At 39.1% G+C, this 26,248-nt stretch overlaps 1 protein-coding gene across 3 annotated transcripts in view; it reads left to right on the top strand.

Annotated features, from left to right (window-relative positions):
- Positions 1-24,580, top strand: part of LOC135222785 (myb-like protein Q) — a 157,371-nt gene extending 132,791 nt beyond the window's left edge. The window contains exons 4-7 of one of the 3 annotated variants that reach the window (XM_064261055.1): positions 18,757-18,968; positions 19,224-19,373; positions 20,143-20,290; positions 22,869-24,580. In XM_064261055.1, the coding sequence (XP_064117125.1) occupies positions 18,757-18,968; positions 19,224-19,373; positions 20,143-20,290; positions 22,869-22,921 (563 nt within the window). In that variant the 3' untranslated portion in view covers positions 22,922-24,580. Of the gene's footprint in view, positions 1-18,753; positions 18,969-19,223; positions 19,374-20,142; positions 20,291-22,868 lie in introns of all 3 variants that reach the window. The other 2 variants (XM_064261056.1, XM_064261053.1) reach the window with 2 other exon arrangements.
- The last annotated feature ends 1,668 nt before the right edge of the window (positions 24,581-26,248 follow it).

Here is a 26,248-nt window from a genome sequence, read left to right as displayed (position 1 = left end):
TGTGACATCTGCTGTGGTTCGTGAAGTTTCAGTTATTTGATCAAGCTTCCAGAGTTGGCCAGCGTTGTTCTGTCTCCTTTTTGTGCTCGTGTGTATCAGATCTCTTCTTATCAATAAACTGCCAGGAGCTCTATTTATTTTGATAAAGGCAGCTGTATTTCCAAGTTTATCTTTTATCAATGTGCGTTGGAGACTCCCTCTTGATGTAAAAAACAAATCCTGTTAACAGCCACTCACTCACATTTTAGCTGTAATTACTAAGCTATCCCCATAAGGGGGTACTGCCATCAGTGCACTTCACGTGGTGCACTGCAGGCATTACTAAAGGGTGTTTGCAGCGTCCCTGCAGCTCGTAGCAACACCCGCTTTTTAGCCTTTTATTTAACTTCCATTCCTGCTTCGTTTCTTCAAGGTTAATTGTCCAACCCTTCTTAGTGTTACTCCTTCGTGCAGCTGTGGGGCTTTCTCCTAGTCCCGCCTTTAGATCCTTGTACTTTATATATAATCTGGATCTATTTATCTTGTCCAACCTCTCCAGCTCACCTCTTTTCTCTGTTCTAAGCGCTGAATGGACGAAAGTGCCCCAGTGCCGAAGTAGTTTCATTTTCAGAAAATAAGTACCCGTTGAGTTATATACTTGGTTTCCTTCTCCTTTACTTCATACTTCATTTCAATAGTTTCATCCGTTATGTCCTTCATCTTTGACAACTTTCAATGTTTCCTTTGTTCATTTACCTATAAAACAGCACTTGGAAGCTTCGTCAAGTCACAGGTGAGACATCCAGAGTACGGTTAGAGAGCTCCTTGTGATGTTTTTGAGTGCCTGTGGCTTTGAACTACGGTACACCAAGAGTACTAGTTTTCGCTTGAAGTCTCCCAATGCCTTGCCACCCAGCAGTAAGATCATCCTATCCTTTGCCACCTTATATCCTTGAATCGCATTTTCTTCACGGCTGATGTATGTTTTTTCTGGCTTTTTTTTTCCAGAAAAGGCCTGTCTCGGCAATGTTAAACACTTGATTAGGGGGGCTCTTATCTCCCTTATCAATGCTTTCCTTGAGCGTCCTTGGAAATTTTGCGACTGGTGCTTTGTCAGCGCTTGCTGTCACACCACAAACGGACACATGATGCAAGTCACCGAGTTTTTTAAAGCGATGAAACTATCCATAACTTGCAGCAAATGTTTGATTTGCAGTTCTTTCACCAGCTTAGCCTTTAAGTTGTTGAATAGGCTTTTAGCTTTTTCCTACATCTGTATGAGGCTAAGCGGTACAGACCTTTGTCTCTGGTACCAGTTCCATCCAGATACCTGGAAGTTTTCCCATTTCTTCTACCAGCTTTCCCCTTCTCTTTCTCATAATTGATGACTGCAGAGGCACAGCACTTGTAACACGTTCCATCATTCGCTCTTTGTTCTTAAAGATTGTGCAAGCAGTTGAACGATTCATACTATACTGCATGCTACGTCCACCATTTTTCACCACTATCTAATTTCTTTATAATCGCCACCTTGATTTCCATTGAGATTGCTTGCTGCTTTTTGCCACTGACACCATCTGCACTTCCCTTAAGCTTGCCATTAGCCATTGTAGATAAAGGATGATCTAAATATTTCACGAAAAAATCACAGGAATAGCTTGGAGCACTACAGACAACGTTTTACCACTACCGTAGGCGCAAGATTCTGGGGCGGTGGGTTGGCATGGAATGCAGTGCTGTACGGCGTGGTTAGCAACAAAAATTGTAATTAAGTAGGGTAGGCACGCAGAAGAAAATTTGAACTTATAGGTAGCAATGGGGAGCTCTCTGAACACAATTTATTTTTACGATCACGTTTGCTCTTATTTCTGAATGTTCTTAATATATACTATTATATATATATATATATATATATAATATATATATATATATATATATATATACATATATATATATATATATATATATATATATATATATATATGTGTGTGTGTGTGTGTGAGTGTGTATATATAGATATATATTATTGCATAATTTTATGGTGCACATAACAACCCGTGATTCATATACAAGCATTAAGCTACAAATGTCCTTTAATATCTAATTTGCTCCACCTCGGAATTTTTATTTTCATATATGTTAACCAAAGGGGAATTTTTTAGTTGATAAGAAATCCGTCGCCTCATGGACTCGAATCACGGAAACCAAGAATTCAGTACGTACAGTGACGTGCTTTAACCCATAGGACCATTACTGTACGTCCTGAATTCTTGGCTTCCGTGGTTCGAGTCCATGAGGCGACGAATATCTTATCAACTAAAAAAATTCCTCTTCGGTTAACATAATATGAAAACATGTCAATTCCGAGGTAGAGCGAATTAGATATGAAAGGACATTTATAGCTTAATGATAATATATATATATATATATATATATATATATAATATATATATATATATATAGTATGTATACTATATATAGTATATATACATATTTATATATATACAATATATATATGTATATATATACTATATATAGTATATATATATATATATATGTATATATACATATATATATAATATATATATATATATATATATATATATTTATACATGTGTGTGTGTGTAAAAAGATAAAAGTGGCAACGCACACACCCCATATGTCCGCAGGCAGGGTCACCGTACAACAGACATCTCGCTTTTTTCCAGTAGATGGTGACCAACTGGGTGGAATATATAACCTACCTTTATCTCTTTGTTTATGAGAACTGCATCTAGTTAACATCGATATTTGGCCAAGTTGATTTTTTCATTGATCAGGTTTTCATGTAAGTAAATAATAACCTGCTCAATAGAATTACCTCTCTCTCTCTCTCTCTCTCTCTCTCTCTCTCTCTCTCTCTCTCTCTCTCTCTCTCTCATTGTGGCTTTGACTCTTCAGTAGTCGGTCTGGTCCATTTTTGTTTATGGAGGCGACAGGCTCTTCGTCCTCAGCCAAGCGATAATCCCGCCATTGTCAGGGACTTAGGGAATTTAGAGACCACGCCATTGACTCTTGCTTAGAAGGGTCTCCTCTAACCGAGCGCCACTTTCAATTGGCTCTCCATCCGAACGTGACCAATCATTGGAAGCTATAAACGACGGACCTCGAGATCTTGCCATAAAAAAGAAAAACAAATATGATTCTGGTATGAAACTGCGACTCCCTTCATCGTTTTCTTTTGAGGTTTCGTAATGGAAGGGAGACAATACTAATCTCGAATCTTCGTTCCCCTCCATTGCCTTATAAATAATCATTAAGGTTGTCAAGATCCTGAGCTCTCTCTCATACTGATGGCCGGGAGAACCTGGACTGGCTATTAGCGTCTCTTCTTTGCCTCATGACACAAGAATACTGTAGATGAATGATGGAATTTCGGTTTTCCAAACGTTATCGAAACTTCTTGCGAGCGACTTTCGGTCTTGCAGCAGCATCGAACACTCGAAAAGTCATTTTCATTTTAAAAAAACTTACGAAAACCATTCATAGAAGACCCACACATTTGCCTCGCGTTGGATTATAGGTTGACCTTACTGGGAAAGGCCCGATGAAGACAGACCCTCCTCACACGAGAATTGCTGATGCGAAACGTAGAAGCATTCTGATCCCGTAATAAAAATGGACACCACTTGGGACGGACGGCTCTGCCCAGGGCGGTCTTTTCATTTACTTCACTCACAGATGGACGCGTTCGAGATTATATTAAACAACATTCATTCAGTATTTCATGAAATACAATATTTATGTTACACGGGACAAACGGTTTGATCTACTAATAATGAATCAGTATTTAAACTCGGGATTTACACCTGTGATGTATTACTGACATCACCTGAGCAGGCAAGAGTGAATTGTAACCTTTATCTCATGAAAAAGGCGAAAGTGTCTGAAGGAGGTAATTACCTAAGACAACAGTAAGAGAGATTTCTCTCTCTCTCTCTCTCTCTTTCTCTCTCTCTCTCTCTCTCTCTCTCTCTCTCTGCTCATTACCAGATGCCCATAAGACTTTTGTTTGCTGAAAAGGGCATCAAGAAAAATTTGTGATCAGTCAGTATTAATAAGAGAGAGAAGAGAGAGAGAGAGAGAGAGAGAGAGAGAGAGAGAGAGGCGGACTGAGGTGGCGGAGGAATCTCGTGCAGATTGCAGAGAACAAGACCAGATATTCAGCATTAAAAAACTCTTCTGTGCTTGGAAGGCTTTTTATTATTATTATTATTATTATTATTATTATTATTATTATTATTATTATTATTATTATTATTATTAGCAGCAGCAGCAGCATAATAGAGACTGCTGGACGATCTGTCAAAAAAAGGCCGAAATATGTGCTCTCTTCAATAATTAGAAATTCAAACAGGAACCTATAAAGATACAAGTTTACCTTCATGAATTTCTTTAAACACAAGAAGTCAGTGCAACTCGGTATTTAGTATTTTGAATGCTTGCAATACATGTACTTCAACAATTTATTCCACAAAATCTGATAAAGTTCAACCGACTAGGGCTGATGTAAAGTGTCTTAAGCTAATTCGTACCTTGAAGTCTGTATCTTGATTGATTAGTGCACATTTTCCCGTGAGGTAAACATTCAAGGCGATACAAATATTTACCAGTGATAAAAATCCCACTTATTACTGATTATGACCATATTCTGCAACCCTCTCTCCTCTCTCTCTCTCTCTCTCTCTCTCTCTCTCTCTCTCATTAACTACCTAACAGTCCTCATCATTGCTTTCTACCATGTCCGTTTACATATCTTGTAGATGGGAGAGAAAGATAGCCAAGGAAGCTGGAGATATAGAAATAGATGGAACAGATGACTAGTCCACAATGGCCGGACTGGCCGTTCTTAGTTTGGCTCTTCTTTGGTATTTGCGTCAAGATTCTCGGACCAAGTGTTGACCGGGAGACTGTTGTTTATGTTTATTCCCGTCGATTTGGTCAGAAAAACTAGGCTTGTCCGTTCTTTATAAGTTGCCTCTTTCGGTTTTACAAGAATTTTTGCGTTGCATGAAGGCGAAAATACGATATTCTCTCGGAAATCGAACTGCAGGAATTGCTAGATGGAATTGAACATTTACTGGAAAAGAATAAATAAGGTTTTTGCACATAAGGATGACTTCTATATTAGGTTCGGTTGAAAGAATCGCCACGCCATGTGCGTTCATTGCTTTTCTTTGCTAGTACTTCTCTTCACCTACAATAACGAAAATTGTTTGTCCCCATAGCAAAGAGAATTCAGTTCCTCTTTGTTCTCACCATTTTGAGGCTATAAGGTGTGGGAACTGGAATCTTCCTCCACTTAGCGGTCGCGACAAGATTTTGTGTTTTTGTGCGCATATTTTTGCTGCGCAGTTGAATCCAAGAATACTCGTAAAATCACTGAAGCATTTCGGACTACCAAATAACATGTGTGCGTGTGTTTGTTTGTGCGTATGTTTCTGTTTCTATGTATACAATGTATCATTTTTATTTATTTATTTATTTATTCATTTACTTATATGTGTATATATGTGTTTGTGTTTAGAAGACTCTGTATTGTAGAACTGATTTATGTTAAAAGTAAGTACACTGAAATTCTTGTTTGTTTTTATTTGTATTTGCCTTAGGATTTTTTGTCCATGCCAGGACACATCGAAAATGAGTTGTCAGATCCGCTTGTTCAATAGACAAGAGCGTTTCGAGTAGATCAGATCTCTGTTCATCTCCAGATTGCTATGATTTACAAGGGTAGTTGTTGTTTTAGATTTAGTCAGCCTTGTGTCGGCAAGGGCTTTGCTCCTAGGCGCTGTTGTTGGTAATAATTCAGTTGGCGTTATGCCAACACGGGCTCTTGCTCATAGAGTAGCCCGTAAATTCCCAGGGGAGGAATACACAGTCCTTGTCATAGCATGCGGACGGAATAGTAGTGTTGGTGGATTGTTGTTGGTCGACGCTTCGGTCCGGTAAACCGTATCTCGGCGGACTTCTACCGTTAGGGGAGATGACTCCAGAGAATGCTAGCATTACCATTCTCAACAAATCTTTCAGAATGAGGTTGCTAGCCGCATGCCCTTTGCCACTCTGGAAACATCTCACCATAGTTTACTGCTTAGGTTCTCAGGGGCTCGAAGGATTCTCCCAAAAAGAACCCCAAGGTGTCGATCCTGAGTGAAATAGAACTCTGGTCTTGCTGTGTAAGTCTATTTATATATTCTCAGGTGATGTACCTACTTTGTTGTTTATAAGATTCGATCTTTTTTTTTTCTCTTTTATGAATTAGTCTTTGCTTTTCAACTTCTTTTTCCTTTCTTGGCTGCTTTTCATATATGGGGTAATATGAGTTAATGATGTGAATACCGGTCCAGAATGTGTGACAGTACATATTCTAATTTCACATTTCTCGTGCATAAGATTCAGTGTAAGAAACGAAAAACTTGAAGGCCATGTTACATTTTCGATTGGACAAATGGCAATACTATATGTGGAGAGGAATCTAGGAGTACACTCTAAAGGCAGTATATAGGTGCCAAGAGCGGGCAATCCTTCGTCGTGACCCTTATGCCTCTATAATCCAAGTGCTATCAAGGAACTCTCTTGAATGATCAGCCTGTAAATATATCTTGATCCTCTAGTCGCTCAACAAAGACCTCCTTAGCAACCAAAACTGAAGAGACAAGTTCCTTATAAGGTGGGACCATCTTTTTGGCATAATATTGTGAATCTCTCCATATAATACTTTTGCTATCCTCCACTGAGCGTGGCGTGAGGATTCAGTCAGTCTGCTTACGTAAACACCTTTCTGGGAACTATGTCAGCTTTTTCTGGGAGCATTCACTTGCTCTCAGCTGATGCTTAAATTTATTTTACCTCTTGATTCATTAATATTCTAATTAACTGAACTCTACTAGATAATTTGCATACTGAATTATATATTTTATACTGTTTTTATGCTACTCCTTCAGTATATTATTCACTACTCTTTTTGAAATCCAGTTGCATTTAGACTATCCAATATTTAACATTACTTTAATTACTGCTCTCTTTCTTTCTCAACGTTTGAGTAATGGAATCGAATTTCTTTTTGTACTTTCGTAATTTTAATTTTTTTTCGAGAATCAGTGCAACATACATTGTTCAGTAGATCCTTGCAAACTGTGATGCTGGAAGCCTCACTCAAGGTTTCCCCGCAATCAGAACCTAGGTATATTAATTAACTGTAATAATTAAGGAGTTCCTGTATGTGCATTTCAGACTTACTGTGTCTTTTTGACAACTTGGAGAGTAGCAATTTTGTTAATGAAAAGGTTGTTTTAAGTAATGATGGCAATTTGTAGTTGTCTTAGCCTTGCAAGATGAAGATAAATGCTGAAGGGATTAAATAACCAACATTCCCGTAATAAATTCCGAAGAAAGTTCCTCTCAATTAAGGAAGAAGAAGAAGAAGAAGAACGAGCCCCGTAAACAAAGTCTCAATCTATCCGACGCAGAAATTCGCGCATGCATAAGTTTCCCTCGTTTGGTAAAAACGCCTGTAATATGAACCTTGCTGTTGTGAGGTTTGCGATCAGTGTTGGCGTACGTGTGCCATTCGACGCTGCAGTCGTATTGGATGTTATAACTGGAGAAGAATGTTATTTTTCAAATATTTCCATGTTTTGAAATTTGCCCTTGTGTTATCTTGATTAAAGCGAAACTTCTGTAGCAGCTGAAACGAAGCTGAGGAGAGAAAAATGAAGGCATGGGAGTAGTAGCGTTGGCAGCGCTGTTCGGAGGGCGCGACAGGCCTTCCCCGCTGAGAGTTATGAGCGGTGTCTGGTCGAGCTAGGGAACAATGTCTCTTCCCTTCCCGCTCTTTGACCCTGGCATCACACACTCCTTGTATTACACACTTCATCCATTGTCCGAGCCTTTTATCGTGCACTCGTCTACTTGACTTCAAGCAAACCGTAATCTGTTCGAATGACGTTTTTTGCCATCAGCGGACAAACCAATTGGTTTTTCTCGTTGGAGAGTTTTCGCATTGAAGCTGTGGTCTCCTACCTTTATTGAATGCCTTCTATGTCCACCTTCCTAATATCTGACATATTGTATATTTTAATCTTTATTGACACATAAACTTCGATAAGGTCGAATGTGTTCTCTATCGCAATTTTTAGTTTGGAATATTTTGACGGTGAACGTCTATCCTTACTTATGCAAATTGCTCTAATTAAAGAGTAATGTTTTGGCGGGATCAGTGCGCTATCAAAAATTTAGCAGGATTATAGGCAGTTGACTGTTATGGTTTTGGAGTTCTGCAAGTGCTTAAAAATGTTTTTAGAAAAATAATTAATTACATTAAACAAATAACCCTTGATTTATTCCTTGAATAAATTCCAGGATCGGTCAGTCTATTATGAACTTGCTAGACACAAAAAAAAATGGAGTCATGTTTTCAAGACTAGCAACTGTTCGATAATATGCCAACAAAGGTTTCAGATAAACATTATATTAGAGTTCTTGAAAAGACCACTTGAAATGACTGAACGATCACGTCTGCAGCTATTTTGCTTCTATTTGCAATGTTATACTTAAGCATAGAAACTCATTTGTGCATACAGTTCTCCCCTTGCAGCACATCGCATGACGGCAGGCAAACTAATCTTGGAATATAAATTCGCTTAGAAATCCGGAGGGTGGACCAGAAAATATAAATATCACACACACGCCGGATGAGTTATAAAGAGTGGAATTCCTCTTTAGGCCGGCGACGTTCTGCTTAGGTGACTAGAGGCTCCTCATTTTTTCTTTGGCGTCGACCAAATTCCCATAATCTAGAGATCCCACCTTTCGCCAGAGAATGACTGTCGAGGTTTCCGTGGAATTATCGTACTTCAGATGCCCGGCTCTATTCATAGTTATTATTTGCTACAGACAGTGAACGGTGAATTTTTAATATTTCCCCATTCACCACCCGCCTCTCTCTCTCTCTCTCTCTCTCTCTCTCTCTCTCTCTCTCTCTCTCTCTGTCCACGAAGGGTTTGAGAGCAAGACAAAAAGATAATTCTGCAAGCAAATAAATATCCTTTAAAAAAAACCTATCAATAACGAAAATCCCACGAATTTTTTCGGACTGACAGTGCGTATGAATATCTTTGAGTGCTCCATAATCGTGATTGAATGTTATATAATAATATTTCAGTGGCCTGCTGTGAATTTCCAGCGTGATTGTGTTATGTGTGGTGTATGTGTGTGTGTGTTTTATTCAGGCTAGAAACAAGTTGATATATCTAATAGTTGACAAAAGGATAATGAATTATTCCTAAGATAACAAAAATTGTAATATGACTCAGTTCCTTCACGAATGGAAGTTACTTGTCACATTTATACTCGCGTGCCTGTCCCGTCATAAATGACAGAACTATTAGTCCTTTCACTTATGCATCGCACTGCAATATGAAGCCCATTATGCCGCTCCACTTGTCCTTCGTCAAGACTGCCTTTAACGCGGAGCCCAAAAGATTACCTACCCACTGACGAATCTCCAAATCCGCAGGACCAGTGGGTCCTGAGCATTACAAACGGGAGAAATAAACACAAGGCTGCACTTTGCGTTTTGTATAATATTCAAGTACCCGTTATGCCGAAAGTACGTCATAGATCATGATTGAATATGGAAGTGACTTTAAAAATAGGCAGTTACATCCTAGGTCAATAATCGGCTCTGGTTAAATGATTGTCCAGGGGTTTGCTATTTTTCCATCTTATCTGATTCGTATTTTAGCTTTCTAGTGACAGTCATGCCTCAAAAGAAAAGATAGGTCATTCAATTATGAGATACATGTCCTAAGTCACTCATGTGACTCATTCATAATCATTCTTCCTGTCGATGAAATGCCATGTTGTCATTATCGTGTTATACTCAAGAGCTCAAACTATCTTTTTGTTCATCCAGGTTGTCCAGATATGTGGAAAACTAAGGGCACCCCGTTGGTCCACGACATAACTACCTCTAAAAACAAAAATAGCGTCACTTTTGAATGAAGGATGAGTGACCCAAATCAGAAGGTTCGGAGACAGGAACGGCACCACTAGTATTTGCAATGACGGCTCCGTCTTTCTTTTCCTTTTCTTTTTGGATTCCGTGATGGCATCTTATGATGCCGTTCCGCAACCCGTTAGTAATGGAAGTTTTTCGAATAAATAAGGCAACGCCTACCTTGTATTATGCTTCGTTTTACCTAAATGTCAAATCTCAGTTAGAGTATTTTATTTATTATTGTGTGTATTGAGACAAAAGTGGCCGATTTCAAGGGGCATGCCTTCGTTTTTTTTTTTTCTTTTTTTTCAATATTCTAGATCCCTTACAAAGACCTACCGCCAAATACCAACAAATTGTTTGTCATAACTTACTCTTATTACTGTATTAACAAAGTAAAAGGCTCCAAAAAGTTGGCCATGAAACGTTTCTTAAATGGCTGTTAAAATTATAATTCAAGCAAAACGTAGAAATTTAACCGAAAAAGAAAATGAACTAAGTTAAAGGAATGAACTTTGCACATAAATTTACCTGACGGTAACTTTTGCCTAAGATTGTGCTTTGGCGATTTCTCTTTAAGACGCTTCGTATTCCACGACGATTCCTTTAAATCATAGTGATCATAGATGTTTTATATTTGTGCCATTATTTCACTTATCGCATTAACTTTACATAATTCCCAGAGGTGGATGAACCGGTTTATATAATCTGCTTCGGTAAAAAGGACTTGTTAGAAAGAGCAAAACTCCAAGAAGCGGAAAACGATAAAAATCACATTAGCCGCTTAGCCTTTGCCTGTCCTTTGTTTACGTGTTCGGCGTCTCATTGGGTTGATTTCATTGAACCTCCTCTGCAGAGCTGGCTTTTATAACCGACCTCACATAAACAACCAAAAACACCGCCTTTGTTTTCCCGTTTTGTCTTCCACTTTTGTTTGTGAGCGGTTTTTCATGGTTTCTCTTATTGGCATTATTGTATTACACGTACAGTTTTGAGAGATGATGGTCACTCAGAGGATATATTCGTAACAATCATAATTGTGATCTCTCTCTCTCTCTCTCTCTCTCTCTCTCTCTCTCTCTCTCACTTATATGCATCCTACTAGGAACGTCACTTCTTACCCCGAAAATCTATTAGCAACAGTATGGCTTCTTGCGGCACCCCCTCACCCTCCTCATCCCCCCCCCCCCGCCCCCTCCGTCTCCCCTCACTCTTTTGTACTTCTTTCTGCGGCGGCCTTCCTGGTAGCCTTCTTCCCTCCCATCTGTCGTGGATAAATCACCCTGAGAAGAAGTGTTCGAGACAGGCGAGTAAGACTTTGACAATTATGGTGGAAACCATTGGCTTCCACGGAAATTTATCGATTAGCCTTTGTTTCGAAGAAAAGAAAAGGAAAACTAACTGCACACATCAAAGAATATACGGTTCACTCTGTTTATTTCACTGCACTAGAGTATCGTTTAGCGAAATACTTGTGTATGGATGAGGGCACATAAGTAAAATAAGTCTGTTATCGGCCTGAAATTTCGTTAGCTCGAAATAAAGAACGTGAGTCATTTCTGTCATTTGATTTTCCCCTTCCTTATGCGTTCAAAACTGTTAGCTTTGAATAGGACTACCGAGTGAAAGCTATCACCGTTGCAACGGTAAAGTAACACGGACGTGGACACACGTATACTTACAGGAAAAGGAATTGCCATGGTAGCCATCTGCCCCATAAAGACCTCATCATTCCCATCCTCACTGCACGTACATAGTATGTGGCTGCTCTCTCTAGTCGTTGTCAATCATAGAAACGGAGAATCGACAGTGACGTTAGTGCACAATATCGTCGTCCAAATTGGAACCTCGTTCTTTTAGTCCGCAGTTGCTCAGCCCATTCTCTTCCGATTGGGCCCTGCTTCTCTCACTGCCTCGTTTGTCTGTGGGCCATTTTGACTTAATGCAAGTACAAAGCCTGTTTTTATTCATTCCTCCTGTATAGTTCAATAATTTATACATGTATATTTTCACAACCATATATAAACGCATATATATATATATATATATATATATATATATATATATATATATATATATATATATATATATATATAGTATATGTGTGTGTGTGTGTATTTTCTCATATAAAATTTTATACGGGAAAGTTTATTAATATTCGAGGCATCTTACAACGTTCACCTTCTTTCCGCTCAGACTTGATCTGTAAGTGCTTAGGTGTTGGAAGATGCCAATGGCTAATCGTAGTTAGTTTTATTTTCATTTTCTTTTTGTTTTTATATTTTCTCCAAGGAGGTTTGCGGTCTTGTCTTACTGATATTGTTATTCAAGGAGAGAGAGAGAGAGAGAGAGAGAGAGAGAGAGAGAGAGAGAGAGAGAGAGAGAGAGCTTTTTTGGATTGTCGTTTGTTTTCTATTTTTATATTTGGTCCTCTATAGAAGAATTCCGGTATTATTGAAATTCACAAACTGCGTCTCCAGTGTCTGTTGTCAACGCTGCTGACCGCTGTTATTTGAGTGGCTGTCGCCAAGAGAGAAATAAAGAGAGTTGGTGGCTCTGCTTCTCTGTCCCCGAGTCTTTCAGGGTCGTCAGTAGCCAATGCGATAGCCTTCTTTAGTGCCACGGCTACCACTTACACCTTTACTCTTTCTAATTGACTGGTTCTGCATAAATTGAGCTGAGGATTATCAGTGGCGATTATCACGGGAATATAGTATAATCCTACAGCTTCTGAGGAAAGGTGAGCTTCTAATCTCCTTAATCCGAGTCCTGCGTTTGGTCAAGTGGAGTTTGTTTGTTTGTTTGTTTTTCACATTGTTCTTTTATTGATTCTCGTTTCCTCTCCTCCCCGGCAAAGCCAGCTGTGACACAAAAACGAATTTGTTATGAGACTGCTGCTGTTGCGCCCTGGATCGAGATTTCCGTCGAGAGACGCTTCGCTGTCATTAAAATTTTGCTTGTGTTTACACAGCTCCGAGAACACTCGAGGAAAGCTTTGCCTTGCATCTCGGGACCGGGGGAGAGGGGGGAGTGCGTCACAGCGCTGCCTCCAACGTCCACTTGAGAAACGATTATTTTTCCTCATTATCCCCCAGGGATTTTAGCGAGAGTTTTCTACGATCCACAGTAGGGATTGACCTCGGCTCAGCTCTCACTACTGAGGGTGGATTTCCGAGATTTCCTTTGACTTGTCTCTGTTCCTACTCTTCCTGACGTGGAGGGATTACTGCGATATTTGCATACACTCGGCAAAACGATCATCGGGCAACATCTAAAATAAAACGAAAAAAACTCGCAAGATAACTACTGCTTAACTGCTCCCATGTGGCTTTCTTCCCTGATAAGTGGATTTATCTAAACGCGTTTGTTTGTTTTGGGTTGCAAAACAGTGCACGAGTACCTTGGAAGTAAATACAGCGATATGTTTAAGGGCTAATGAAATATAGGTAACTAACACAAAAATTTTTTTTCTCTCTCTCCTCTCTCTCTCTTCTCGTCTCTCTCTCTCTCTCTCGTCTCTCTCCTCAACTAACTCACACACAACACTCACTCTCTCTCACACACACACATATATATATATATATATATATATATATATATATATATATAGTATATATATATATATATATATATATAGCAAAGTTAAACACTGTATCCGTGTTCTAATATGTTGTACGAAGCCCACTAAATTTCAAAATAAAACTTTCCATTTTTTCCGAAATTTAGTGGGCTTCCTACAATATATATATATATATATATATATATATATATATATATATATATATATATATATATATATATATATATATATATTTTATTAAATCGTATATATTGCATGTCAATAAGCAGTTTTGTATAGCCTCGTACCTGAAGAATGACGGTTTTATGATTCAAAAAACTTTTAAATCATTCTCTTACGTTCTATAAGCGAATGATCAATTTGTGGTGACCCTTCACCTCATTCAAACCGCATACCGCAGTCATACCTTACCTTTTGCTTGTACTATGAGAAACTTTGCACCAGAATGCTGCAAACTTTTTTCGAATGATGATGCGTTAAAACGAGAATTTTTTGTTCACTGTTGTTTCATCTTCTCGCTTTCTCTCGTTCGACACTAGTGTTTACCGATTTCGTAACGTAAGGTCACTCCCCAGTAATCTGTCTTTGTGTCATACGTGCAAATATGCGCTTTCGTGTGGATTGGCCACGCTCCCTGACGGACTATATCCGAGATGCTCTTTCTTTGTCTCCTCTTAATTGAAGCAAATGAATTTCTGCTTGACGGCAAAGATCGTATTATGTTTTATGTTGACAAAACAAATGGAGAAGCCGAACACATCTCCCGGCAATCGACCTCCAGATCTGGAGGTGTCGCACTTTTGGTTCTGCGTCAGAGAGGCAGTTCAGAAATCCTCTTCGGGGACGCGTCACTCCTTCCTCAGGGTTGCCGAGAAATGCTCTATTATTTCAGACGCCTTCGCGGGTCAGTCAGTCAGCCATTCAGTTGGCATTATTCCCTGATAATATGAGACATGGAAGGATCCTAAAATATTTCCATTTTTGTTTCGATCGATGACTGACGGATCGTATTCCTACTTCAGCGAGCAGCGATCCATAAGTCCTTTTAAAGCTGATATGCCTTCAGATTTGTCATAAATGTACGAATAATAAATTCAATGTCAGAGATACGTGCTGATCTTCGAATATTCTTTATAGCGCGAGAGCAAACCCCGTCACATGAAACTCACTGACAGGTAGCGATATCATAAACTTTCCTCTTTTTAGAGAATTATGCTGTGTTACCGAGTTAGCCTTAATAAAATAGAATAAACTCTGGATTTCAAGGTTATTATCCATAGTATATTAGGAAAGTGACTGGTAAAGAGTTCATTGTGAAGCCGCTGCATTTAGATTTTGCCGAACATTTTACCGAAGAAAATGTAAAAATCTTCGGGCAAAAGGACCCCAAGGTCGCCTACTAGGGTTCTACTTTAATCCACGTTTCCAGGACACATTAAGGCTACATGGAAAATTATTAATATCTACGTATACTATGATCATTTTCCGTCAAATTCCTTTGCTGTACATTTTGTATGAAAGATCGGTGTATTTTATAGGCTAACTAAATTTGGCAAAACTATATAGGAATTAAATTGTTGATTAAAAACTATATTTCCTGAATATCAACAGTAGAACCATTTTAAAATGAGCAATCCCAGAGAGAGAGAGAGAGAGAGAGAGAGAGAGAGAGAGAGAGAAATTTGGTATTTTGATTAACTCTTAATGTCAATAAAAACGAACGGTCGCTTGCACTTGCGTCCGTATAGAGCTATGGTCACAGATACATAAAAGAATAGTCTTTCTGTTTTTCTTGGATATAAACAAATTATTTTGGCTTTTTTTTTTTCTTTCTCGACTGTCGGTATAACAATGACATAAGCATATCCAATGAACGCAGGTTCAAAGAAGGAAGCTAAATTTAGAAAATATAAAATCTTCAAGTATTGTTAACGTCATAATATAAAGGGTGAAGATGCCTTCAAACCCTTGAAAAAATATGCAGCGAAAACTGAAGAACAGTTGCGCACACCTTGCTTTATATCAACGAGGTAACTAAGGGGGCTGGGTGTACAAATTCAACCTTCCCTCCCCCTGGGCCAGGTCAGAAAACTGTGCCCTAGGTTAAAGGAAGCTTCGGTTAAGATGCATTCCTTCTGAAATATGGCTCTGATTGGATTTGAGGCTGGTCGCGATCAGCGGACAAAGATGAAGGTGGCCCCCTTCTGCGCTTTTGCCGAAAAAGGAAACCATATCAGTAGGGATGAGGCGGTTCCTACGAAATAGAGTAACACAAGAGTAAATACTGGCGGTAAATAGAATCGGGTTAATTTTGTATGCCAGTGATGAAAAGAAAAAAATGAAGTTCGGCCGCCGAACGAGAACAAAGCGACACTGAAAAGAGAAGAGAGAATTGGATAAGGAGTTGCTCCGAGATCATCAGAGACGTCGTGACCCGTACAGTAGGAGGTTCGTGCTGGAGTGTCAGGTCAAATGACCTCCGCAACGCGCACCTCCAAAGCTGCTATAAAATGCAAAGAATTTCACGATTATGCCTTTCATGAAACAATTTAAGAGCATTTACTACGTGGAGGGCAAGGAAACGGGGAGAGAGAGAGAGAGAGAGAGAGAGAGAGAGAGAGAGAGAGAGAGAGAGAGAGAGAGAGAGAGAAGGTGACTATTTACATTCCAAAATTTTAACAAAGTTCCACTCGTGTTGGCAGTGCCTTGTCTAAAGAACTGGCTCGCCATTAACTTACGGAATTATTTATTCTCATCGGGATCTATCGTCCATAATAGCTTGTAATTAGGCAGTGGGAATTATGCACGAGGCAACATTAACATTCGATATCATTTTCGTGAGAACTATCCGTTAATCGTCGTCGTCTTCATGCTTAAGCCCTTATTGATTAAAAAAAACACGAATGAGTCAATCCTCAGTATTTCGTGTTTGTAGATTAGCTCTTGAGCTTCCTGAATAACTCATCCGATGAGATTTTGTGACGCTCTGAAAATGATTCTTGCCCTTATTCTTCAAAACCGACACTTTAGACTGGGAAGAATAGAAGCCACCTGTTTATGCACAATAGTCCATTAAGGTAGAGAATAACTATTCTCTTTTTTCAAGCTGATAAACATCTATATAACTTCAAGGTTGTCTGTGTGAAAGTATTCTCTCGAGGCAGTATATCTCAATGGGACCCCGTATTATGGTCCTTTGGCAGTGTCTCAGTGACAATCACTCGTCTATTTTCGTCAGGTATTGCAGACTGAAACAAGTGCAAAACAATCCCCTGTTGCGCAGCATCGCTTCCAAAGCTTTGGTTTTATTTCCTAACTTCAAAGACTTAGAAACTAGATTAATGTAATGTGCTGTATTCCCTTATATTTTGTTTTCGAATATTGCTAAGGAACCTTTTAGAAAAAGGAACTCGCAACTAAAGGGTTGTGCATCGTGGCCATTTGGGATTCTCATTGTCATCGGTTCTTAAGTTCTCCCTCTTTTGTTCAACAGTTTTAGTGTATATATATACTCTTAGTGTCTAGTTGTTCTGTCATAACTTTTAATGGATGTGGCTTTGATTTCGCTGTAAATGTCTCTAGATTTGCACATCTTTTCGGTGAACATACTAAGCGATTTGGGCGTCTTGAGGCCAAAGTTCCGTTTTCCTCTCTCATTCCTCAACATCACCTCCGTTTGGTTAATCTGTTAGTGAATAGGCAACATCAGACGCAGAATTATTATTATTATTATTAGATTTGAACCTGAAACTCCTAGAATTTAATTGGCTATAATGAACGAGCATTCCCCATAATAATGTCCATAGTGACTTCAGCTATGCGGTTTTTATTTGATGGACAGTCGAATCGTTATTTTCATTTGTTATGTAGATCATTAAATGACTTCCCATTACATATGGGATTCACAGTCAGCGTCACTGGACCCTAACTAAGAGAGACCAGTTCTTCGATGGGTGCACCAGCAGTTTCTCTCTCTCTCTCTCTTTTCCCCCAGTTTTTATTAGCTTCGAGCCCCGTAGACGACGGCATTGGTAGGGAAGTTTGTCTCCTATCTTGCATATCATTAGAGGTGGCTTTCCTGTGAGGGGGCAAAAGAAGCGTGGGAATCCGAGGGCTATAAGCTTGGATGGGGAATCTGAAGGTGTGTTGGGCATGTTATGATGCTAATTAGGAAATCACTTTGGGTACTAAAGGCTCCGCCTACCTACCCGGCATCCCCCTTCCCCCCTCAGAAGTATGCCTTTGAGATACTTTTGTTCGGTTGTGAATGCTACCAATTACTTTGCTTTATATAACTGGGGTCAGTTTTTGTGGGACAAGATTGAAACAGTGGTCGTCGAATCGCTCCCGGCGGTTTTTGCTCGCCTCCCTTTCACTTAATCAGCTACATTTCCAGAATATTAATTTCTCATTCTTTTCAATACGCGTGTTTATTTATAAACGGCTTCTTCAAAACAGACTGCGTTTTATATGTTGTTTCATAAGATTGCACACTCAGTTTCCTTTGATGCTGGAGGTATATTACTAATTCTTATGAATAATTCCACTCATGTTATCTTCTAAGTTCTTTCTGAAACACACACACAAATGTAATGAATATGTAATATATATATATATATATATATATATATATATATATATATATATATATATATATATATGTGTGTGTGTGTGTGTGTGTGTGTGTGTGTGTGCGTGTGTGTGTGCATAATTCCAGCTTAAGGATTTGTGTCAAGAAATTATTTCCAGCACACATACGCGCGCACATATAAATGTATTTATAATATATATATAATATATATATATATATATAATATATATATACTATATATATAAAACGTATATAATATATATATATATCATATATATATATATATATACTCATATAATATCTATATATATATATAATTATATATACTATATTATATATATTATATATATATATATAATATATTATTTATATTCATAGATATATATATAATATATATATATGGTGTGTGTGTGTTTGTGTGTGTGTGTGTGTGTGTGTGTGTGTGTGCGTGCGCGCAATAACCTACTGGAACAATGTCTTGGCATAATTCCTTAAGCTGGAGCAACTTTGGTCTATTTCTCGTCTTTTTTGTCGCCTCATGCTTGTCATCCTTCCTTTTTCCAGCAGCATCACCGATGTCTTCCAGGAATTTCCCTCCATCCTTCTGGAACAGCAACTACCAGATTCCAGCCACATCCTCATCGTCGAGACCTCCGAGTCTAGCGGGCCACCTGACGGGGGCGTCGCCTGCAGAGCTCTATGACCCCTACCACGGGGGACTTCACTCTCTGCAACCCCCTGCACCCGACCCCTGGGCTGCATACTCTTTATCTTCGCAGGTTTGTTCCAATTATTTTTGTACGGACAGTTCTCCTTTTAGGGCTGCTTCCGTTGATTTGTGTTCATTTCGTTTCACTGAGGGTTCAAGTCGATATCCTTTTCATTCTGAGATATTTTTCGTGACAAGCTCAGGAACAACAGCGAAAGATAGGAAACAGAGCCGGCATCTTGAGAGGGATGATACATTCTTCAAAAAAAAAAAAAAAAAAAAATTATGACCTTTGATAACAATCCGAAACCAACTTCACTTCCAGGCTTACGGTCACCGCAGCGTAGCCCACGATGTCTACCAAGCAGCCATGTCGTCTGTTCCATCGTCATCAAGACCTTACCACCAGTACTCCTCCCTCTCCTTCCAGCCTCACCTCGCAAGACTACCTGGGGTCACGCCAGTAACCTCACAGGTCGGTGGTTCAAGATTCTGTCCTTTTAATCCATTTGTTGTGAAAGCTCCGTCACTGCTGTCATTTCTGTAGCATGTGTAAAGTGTCTGCCCGAGGGAAATACTTTTGGCTAGAAAAGTCCGTGATAACTGTTTCATTGTATATATATAGCAGGTGTTAAGCGAGCATCTCTATTCCCACTGCAATGGGACCAGACGTGATATCTCTCAAAAAGAACCACAGAAATAGATCAACTTATGAAAGAAAGTGTTTTCCGACGGCAGTGGCAGACGAGTACTAGTGTGTTTGAAGTTTCAGGAATTTTCTTCGTGTAAATATGATCATATTTACATTAACGTGTACAGTAAGAAGGAAAACGAATCATAAATACATTTTGCTAAAATTTTTGGTGTATACTTTCTTTTCTGTGATAAAAAAAAATGCAGATTTTAGGTGGCTGAGCTTCTTATGATATCCTGCGATGTTTGTACTTGGACCTCTGATTAATCCTTTTTCACCAATGGCAGGAGGAATCTCTATAGACTTATACAATATAATTTCTGATTTCATGGTTTCTGTGTATAATACTTAAAACTGAAAGATCTTCTTAGAACTACCTCCAATTGTTATAGTTCTGGTCTTTGGCCGTCACCTGTTATTGTCGTGAATTAAAGATCCATCTCTGAAACCAAATATCTTACTTCTCATGAACCCATTGGTTCCCTGACTGATACGCAGTTACTCTTCAACAAAATTCTTGAACTTTACTGATACTTTCTTTCATTTTCAGATGCCAATGGCGAAACCAGATAGTTGGGGTGCCCGATACCACGAAGCCTTTACCAATCCCGAATTGAGCCATGGCCTGGAAGCTAACTACTCAGCAGCGCATTACCCAAATGTTCCAGGTACCTTCAGAGTTTGCAGTAGCTTCAATGGTGTGTTGACTATATCCATTAAATGTTAAAATGAGCTCTAACCGCAAGCTAGAGTAGGTCGTTTGAAAAAGTTTATTTCAGTTGCACTTTAGCGCAGGTAAAGTATGAGAGGTTTCATGCTACACATCCCTCAATGATTGACTGGCCTCCTTCCCCGTTTCCTTTCTGCAGCTTACAAATTGCATTTCAACGCAAAAGGTAGTTAATGGGAAAAGGAATAGTAAGCAATGTAACCGCGATGTATTCAGGCCGCTTGCAATCAAAATACTTGTAAAAATGACAACAACCATACTGGCACAAAACAAATCTGTGCTAAGCCCGCCCCTAATGTTCAGTTATGTCTGCGTAGTCATAACTGCAATGTTGGACTTGCAGTTATAACTGAACGTTAGTGTGGACAACCTGCACAGTTTTTTTGGCTTGCGCAGGTGGCCTGGGTAAATAGCTCTCAGTCGACGAACCTCAGGCCAAACGGCTGCGCATGCGCATTGCAACGTTAATGTGATGGAGAAAACATTTTTGATTCAGATCGCTGTCCGTCCTCGGACAGATAACATGTACAAATAGAGAACATATAGCTGCTTTTAATTAAATTGAAAAGTGTTTTCTACCTAAATGGATGATGTATTGGATTTACTTGTTTTTAATCATTGATACGGAAGTCAGAATAATATATATTCATAATTTTGCCATTTTTTCCACGGGAAAAACAATCGTGTATAATGAAGGCTGAAAGTGTCAGCATCATTCCTGAATGTCTTGTAGATTTTATTGAAACCTTTCTATATGATTGAGATTTACTTTCGTACCCGATTAAGCTTGTGTATGTTTATTCGTGGTTATAAACCATATATGTAAGACAGTTTTTCAGTGAGAATATTATTATGACAAGATAATGTAAAGCAAGTATAGGCCTATATGCGTCTATTCATTATTTTTATGTCAGTATGTCAATTACAGCCAAAGCATCGTGTGTTGACGCCATGGCTGTTACAGAGGACTGAGAAAACGGCCTGTATCGTTAGTGGCGAAGATTTGCCTGCACAGTCCGATTGCACAGTTATAACAGTGCAGGCATAACTGAACGTTAGTGGCGGGCTTTAACAATGCTTCCTTAGGTTTTCTCTATTTAGAACTGCAGACACCAATGACACACAGAGAAATTAGTTCATGCAGTGAGCTAAGGCCGGCCACACACGTGCGTTTTAACTGACAGTTATACCTGTTCACTGTATTTACGTCGGTTTAAACTGAGATGCACATACACGTACAGTTCAATCCTTCAGTTTTTACAATGGATCGGTGTACACTTTGTAATGCTACAAAAAAAAAAAAAACGAAAAAGCGTAAACAATGGTTTTATTAAGACAGACTTCTTGGTAGCACTAGGTTCAAGTTCCTCCAACTTTCTTTGCTAATTTGTCATAGGCAGCATCTTTCTTTGCGCGGTCATGATATTCTAGACTTTAAACTTGCCACAGGCAAGGCTCAGATCGATACATTGCAATGAAATCAACAATCAATCACTTGGTTTGGTTTACGTGACATCTTCACCTCAACCAATTGCACTCCACTCTAAACACAAGTTTTAAACTGAGAACTATACAGTTGAATCCCCACACACGCTCAGTTCAGTTAATCCTTTCAGTTAGAAATATTGAAATTTTATTTGTCTCAGTTTAACTGTTCAGTTGTGTTAAACTGAATGAACTGAGACACTCAGATACCCACACACACATGCAGTTTCAACGGACAGTTATAACTGAACAGTTGTAACTGTCAGTTAAAACTGCACGTGTGGCCGGCCTAATACTACAGTGTAAGTGTGTCGAAGCTTTCAATGAGTTGTTTTGCGGGAAAATGTCTACTGAAATCCTAATCGAGGGTTTAGCTCCAAAGGTCGATACAGGGAACATGAATTTGATTTTTTGGAATTGTGTTTTAGTCTGGGTGAGATCAGGATGAGCATGAACAAGGAAAAACGCAGGCTTAAACTAAGAATGTTATATTAGTGTACCGGCCACAGATCCTTGCCTAGCATCCGTAGTCATCTGAATACGTGTGATACAAGATTCACTTTAAAGTAGCTGTTTGTAGAACTATATCTTTCCTGTAAATATGCTTCGACACTTACCGTGTGTCAACCTGTAGTTTATGGACTCTGGGTGTGTACAGTGAGTGCGTTCTTTTTTCCTTATTTTGAAATATTTTATTTTGATGAATTACCTCTCCACGGCGTCAGTAATCATCGCAGTCATGACGCCTGTTTACAGAACCCTATCAATCAGTCATGACTTCATTTCCATAAGTCAGTCATTTTTCTTAGTATTGATTATACAAAAGTTCATTTGGCCATCACCTAGAAATCTTAACCGTGTAAAATGGGATTCGACTGCGTGGACAGTTGCCCTTAAAAAGACATTTGTATACTAAATTACTTTGTTTATGTTTGTGAGTGAATACTGTATTTTATGATAGCACTGATTTGGACATTTCACTCTGTACCTGCTTGATTTCTAGATAATTACCTTACACAACTTCTTTCGTAACGAACATTTGCCTTCCTTTTCAATTACAGGTCTAGAGACAGGAGTGCCACAGGAAGGGGCAAAAGACCTATATTGGTTTTGAGAATAATTTGCCTCGGAAGGAGAACAATGCTTCTGGGGCTGCTCATTCGGAGGAAAGCACGGAGGGGAACGAACATCTCTAGGAAACTGTCTTGTGCCATGAACTGAACTGATACAGAAGATGTAGTTGCCTGTGAACGGCTATTGTATTGGCTCTGAGGAGACGAAAGGAGTCCAGAGAAGACTGGAAGGGAAACGGACGCGACTCGTGTTTCTTCTTCTACTTGCTGAGAAGAAAAGAAGGACCAAAGACTCAATTGTGTGGTATGCGTAGGAATCGTGCCATGATTATTTATTGCTGATGTTTCCATGTGCCAACATTTCTAATGATGACGTAGTGGACAGTATGTTAATGACAGGCCATAGATGTAGTATTTGTTTTAATGACGTGAATCTTATGGGAAGAAAGAGTGCGGAGATTCACTCCAGTGAGATATTACCGTCGTCGTATCCGGGGCTGCTGGAAATCAACTCCACGAATATGACGGCCGAAAACACAACAAAACACGAAGGAAGAGCTTAGACAAACTCAACTTGTAAAAAAGACGACGCTGAGTGACAGATATATGCCATGTATTCAATATTTTTTAACTGAATACAACGAATGTACAAACTCGAGTTTTTATTCATTTTGCTATTTTGTTAGTTTTAATCATATAATTTTTTTTCGTTTTCAGTTGCTGTATCCATAGATCTACTTTTAGTTGGGACATTTAGGTTTAAACTGAATCATAATTATGATTGAGGAACATTAACCGCTGATGCTAAGGATGAATGAAATGTCCTCTTTTATCTGCTCTGTAACTTCCAAAATCCACTTTTCCCCACCGTCTAATCTTCCTTCGTTCCTCAATTTCTCTACCTAACTTCCGTTGCCCTCCATCCTGTCTTTCCTCCAGCTGTCACCTATTCAGAGTAGTACTCTCTTTGGTCTGTCTGTACGAGTCTATGATTGACGGTCTGCCAACTTCTTTCTGCCTTTCCCAGACCAGAGAGCCTCTGGTTCTCTCTAGCGCCTCTCTCCCTTCTTCCTTCCTTTCTTCCTCCCTTCTTCCTTCCTTCCTTCCTTCCTTCCTTCCTTCCTTCCTTCCTTCGCCTTGACTTGATATCCCGGATGTTGTTCATTTGCCGGCCTCACTATAGATAACGATATACAGTACTGTATACAACCAAGGACTATTAACATATCATTTACTAATGCAGTGGAAAAGCAAGCAAATATAACGCAAGCTTCGGTGTCATCGTTTTTGCTCTCGTCCTCGTTTACGTCGGCAACGCCATGTTATTAACTCATAATTTATTTGACTGATGACGAAGCATTCACTGTTAATTTATTTATTCTCTTTTACGCTAAGGTGCTGCGTTCCCGACATAAGCGATGTTGTCATCAAGTGCTGATGCCTGTTTCAGTCCACGTCACTGTACTACTGGTGTCCATTTCTAAATCAAAATACACATTGTGAGAATGTAGTTTGTGTGTGTGGTGGGGAGGGGGGGGGGGGGTGCCGGGCGTGAGTTGGAAGGACCTGTTTTGGAACACAGGAGATGGCGGAGGTGTAGAGAATGCGCATTTATTCTGGATTTATTTTTTCACCAAAAGTTAGCCTAGAGTTAATATCTCGGAATGTGTGCTTAAATGAGAAGTACACACACCCTATATATATAATATATATATATATATATATATATATATATATATATTATATATATATAATATATATATACATATATATCACGTTAACGTAAAACCTATTCCAGTATCTGAAATATTTAGTGAACGAAAATGAAGTATACATTTTAAAAAGATTATAATCTCCACAGGAAGATTGTTAATAATTCCTTCAACATCCTATCAACTCTAGTTAAATTCCCTAAGAGTAAATCAACATAAAATGTTGACCCTCAGTCTTACAGTGGTATCTAATGCAGAAATGCAAAGACAAGTTTCACCTCTGAACACAGATAATACAAATCGCGGCAAATTGTCCCTCAAATTAAAAAAAACAAATTATCTTTCAAGCTAAAAACCAGTTCCGAAATTCATCGGATATTGTAGATACGGATTTTTATCGTTATTCCCTTAATGTACATACTGCACGGTGGCTGAGTATCGAGTCTGCTGAGAGAGAGAGAGAGAGAGAGAGAGAGAGAGAGAGAGAGAGAGAGAGAAGCTGCGGGTAACATTGACAAATTATTTAAAAAAAAATACTTGGGCTATGTTTCAAAGTGCTTTTGTTTTTCTTCAAGAAAGACTTGTTTAGATGAACTGCAGTGGTTGAGGAAATAATAGACAGATTTGATTCTATAAACTCGCGTCACAAATTTACTACATGTTCAGAGACAGGAAGAAGTGAAGAACTGACCATCAAGCTAACTGCTCATTCTCCCTCCTCCTCCTCCTCCTCCTCCTCCTCCTCCTCCTCCTCCTCCTCCTCCTCCTCCTCCTCCTCCTCCTCCTCCTCCTTAAAAAAATCCCGTTCCAAATCAGGAGTGACTGGTGAATCACATACATGTGATTCATAGATTGTTAATTGTTGTTACTGTGGGTGGTGTACATGTGCATATACTTGTCTAAATAAGATACATGGAAAGCATGTCATTATTAATGTACTCCACCGAAGAATGGCTGATCTATCTTGAGTTCAAGATGCAGGATCTTTGTACATAAATAAATGGTGTTTATTACGTGGGTTTCTTTATTTTCCCTCCAACTTTTTATCTTTGTTTAATTCAAGTATCAATTTTTTCATATTCATGTTTTAATTCAAGTATCAATTTTTCATATTCATTTATGACTGAACACAAGGAGTTTACATTGCACGTACCTCCTTAAGTAGCCTGTTATGAATGAAGCGTTTATCGAAGATTTCCTCTTGTTTCATCATCGTTTATACTCCGCTTCTCAGGGGCTGACCTCTTACTACATGACAACATCTCCAATCGTCTTGGTTGAGTTGAGTTGAATATAGAATTTAGGCCAAAGGCCAAGCACTGGACCTATGAGGTCATTCAGCGCTGAAATGGAAATTGACAGTAAAAGGTTTGAAAGGTGTAACAGAAGGAAAACCTCGCAGCTGCACTATGAATCAATTGTTAGGAGAGGGTGGACAAGTAAGATGAAGAAAGAGAATATAAAAGGAGGTAGAGTAAAAGGAACAAGATTGGTTGCAGCTAGCGGCCGAAGGCACATTGCAAAGAAACTTGAGTAACGCCTACAGTGCACCGCATGAGGTCCACTGCCGGCACTGACCCCCTACGGGATAAATCGTCTTGGTACTCACCCGACACAGTGCAAGGCTGGTCCTGATCCAGCGGAGAGCGGAGCTTG

The sequence above is a fragment of the Macrobrachium nipponense genome, chromosome 8, assembly GCF_015104395.2.
Source record: "Macrobrachium nipponense isolate FS-2020 chromosome 8, ASM1510439v2, whole genome shotgun sequence".
Taxonomy (NCBI): Eukaryota; Metazoa; Arthropoda; class Malacostraca; order Decapoda; family Palaemonidae; genus Macrobrachium; species Macrobrachium nipponense.
Note: the sequence above shows the minus strand (reverse complement) of the source record. Positions and strands in the feature narration are given on the sequence as shown.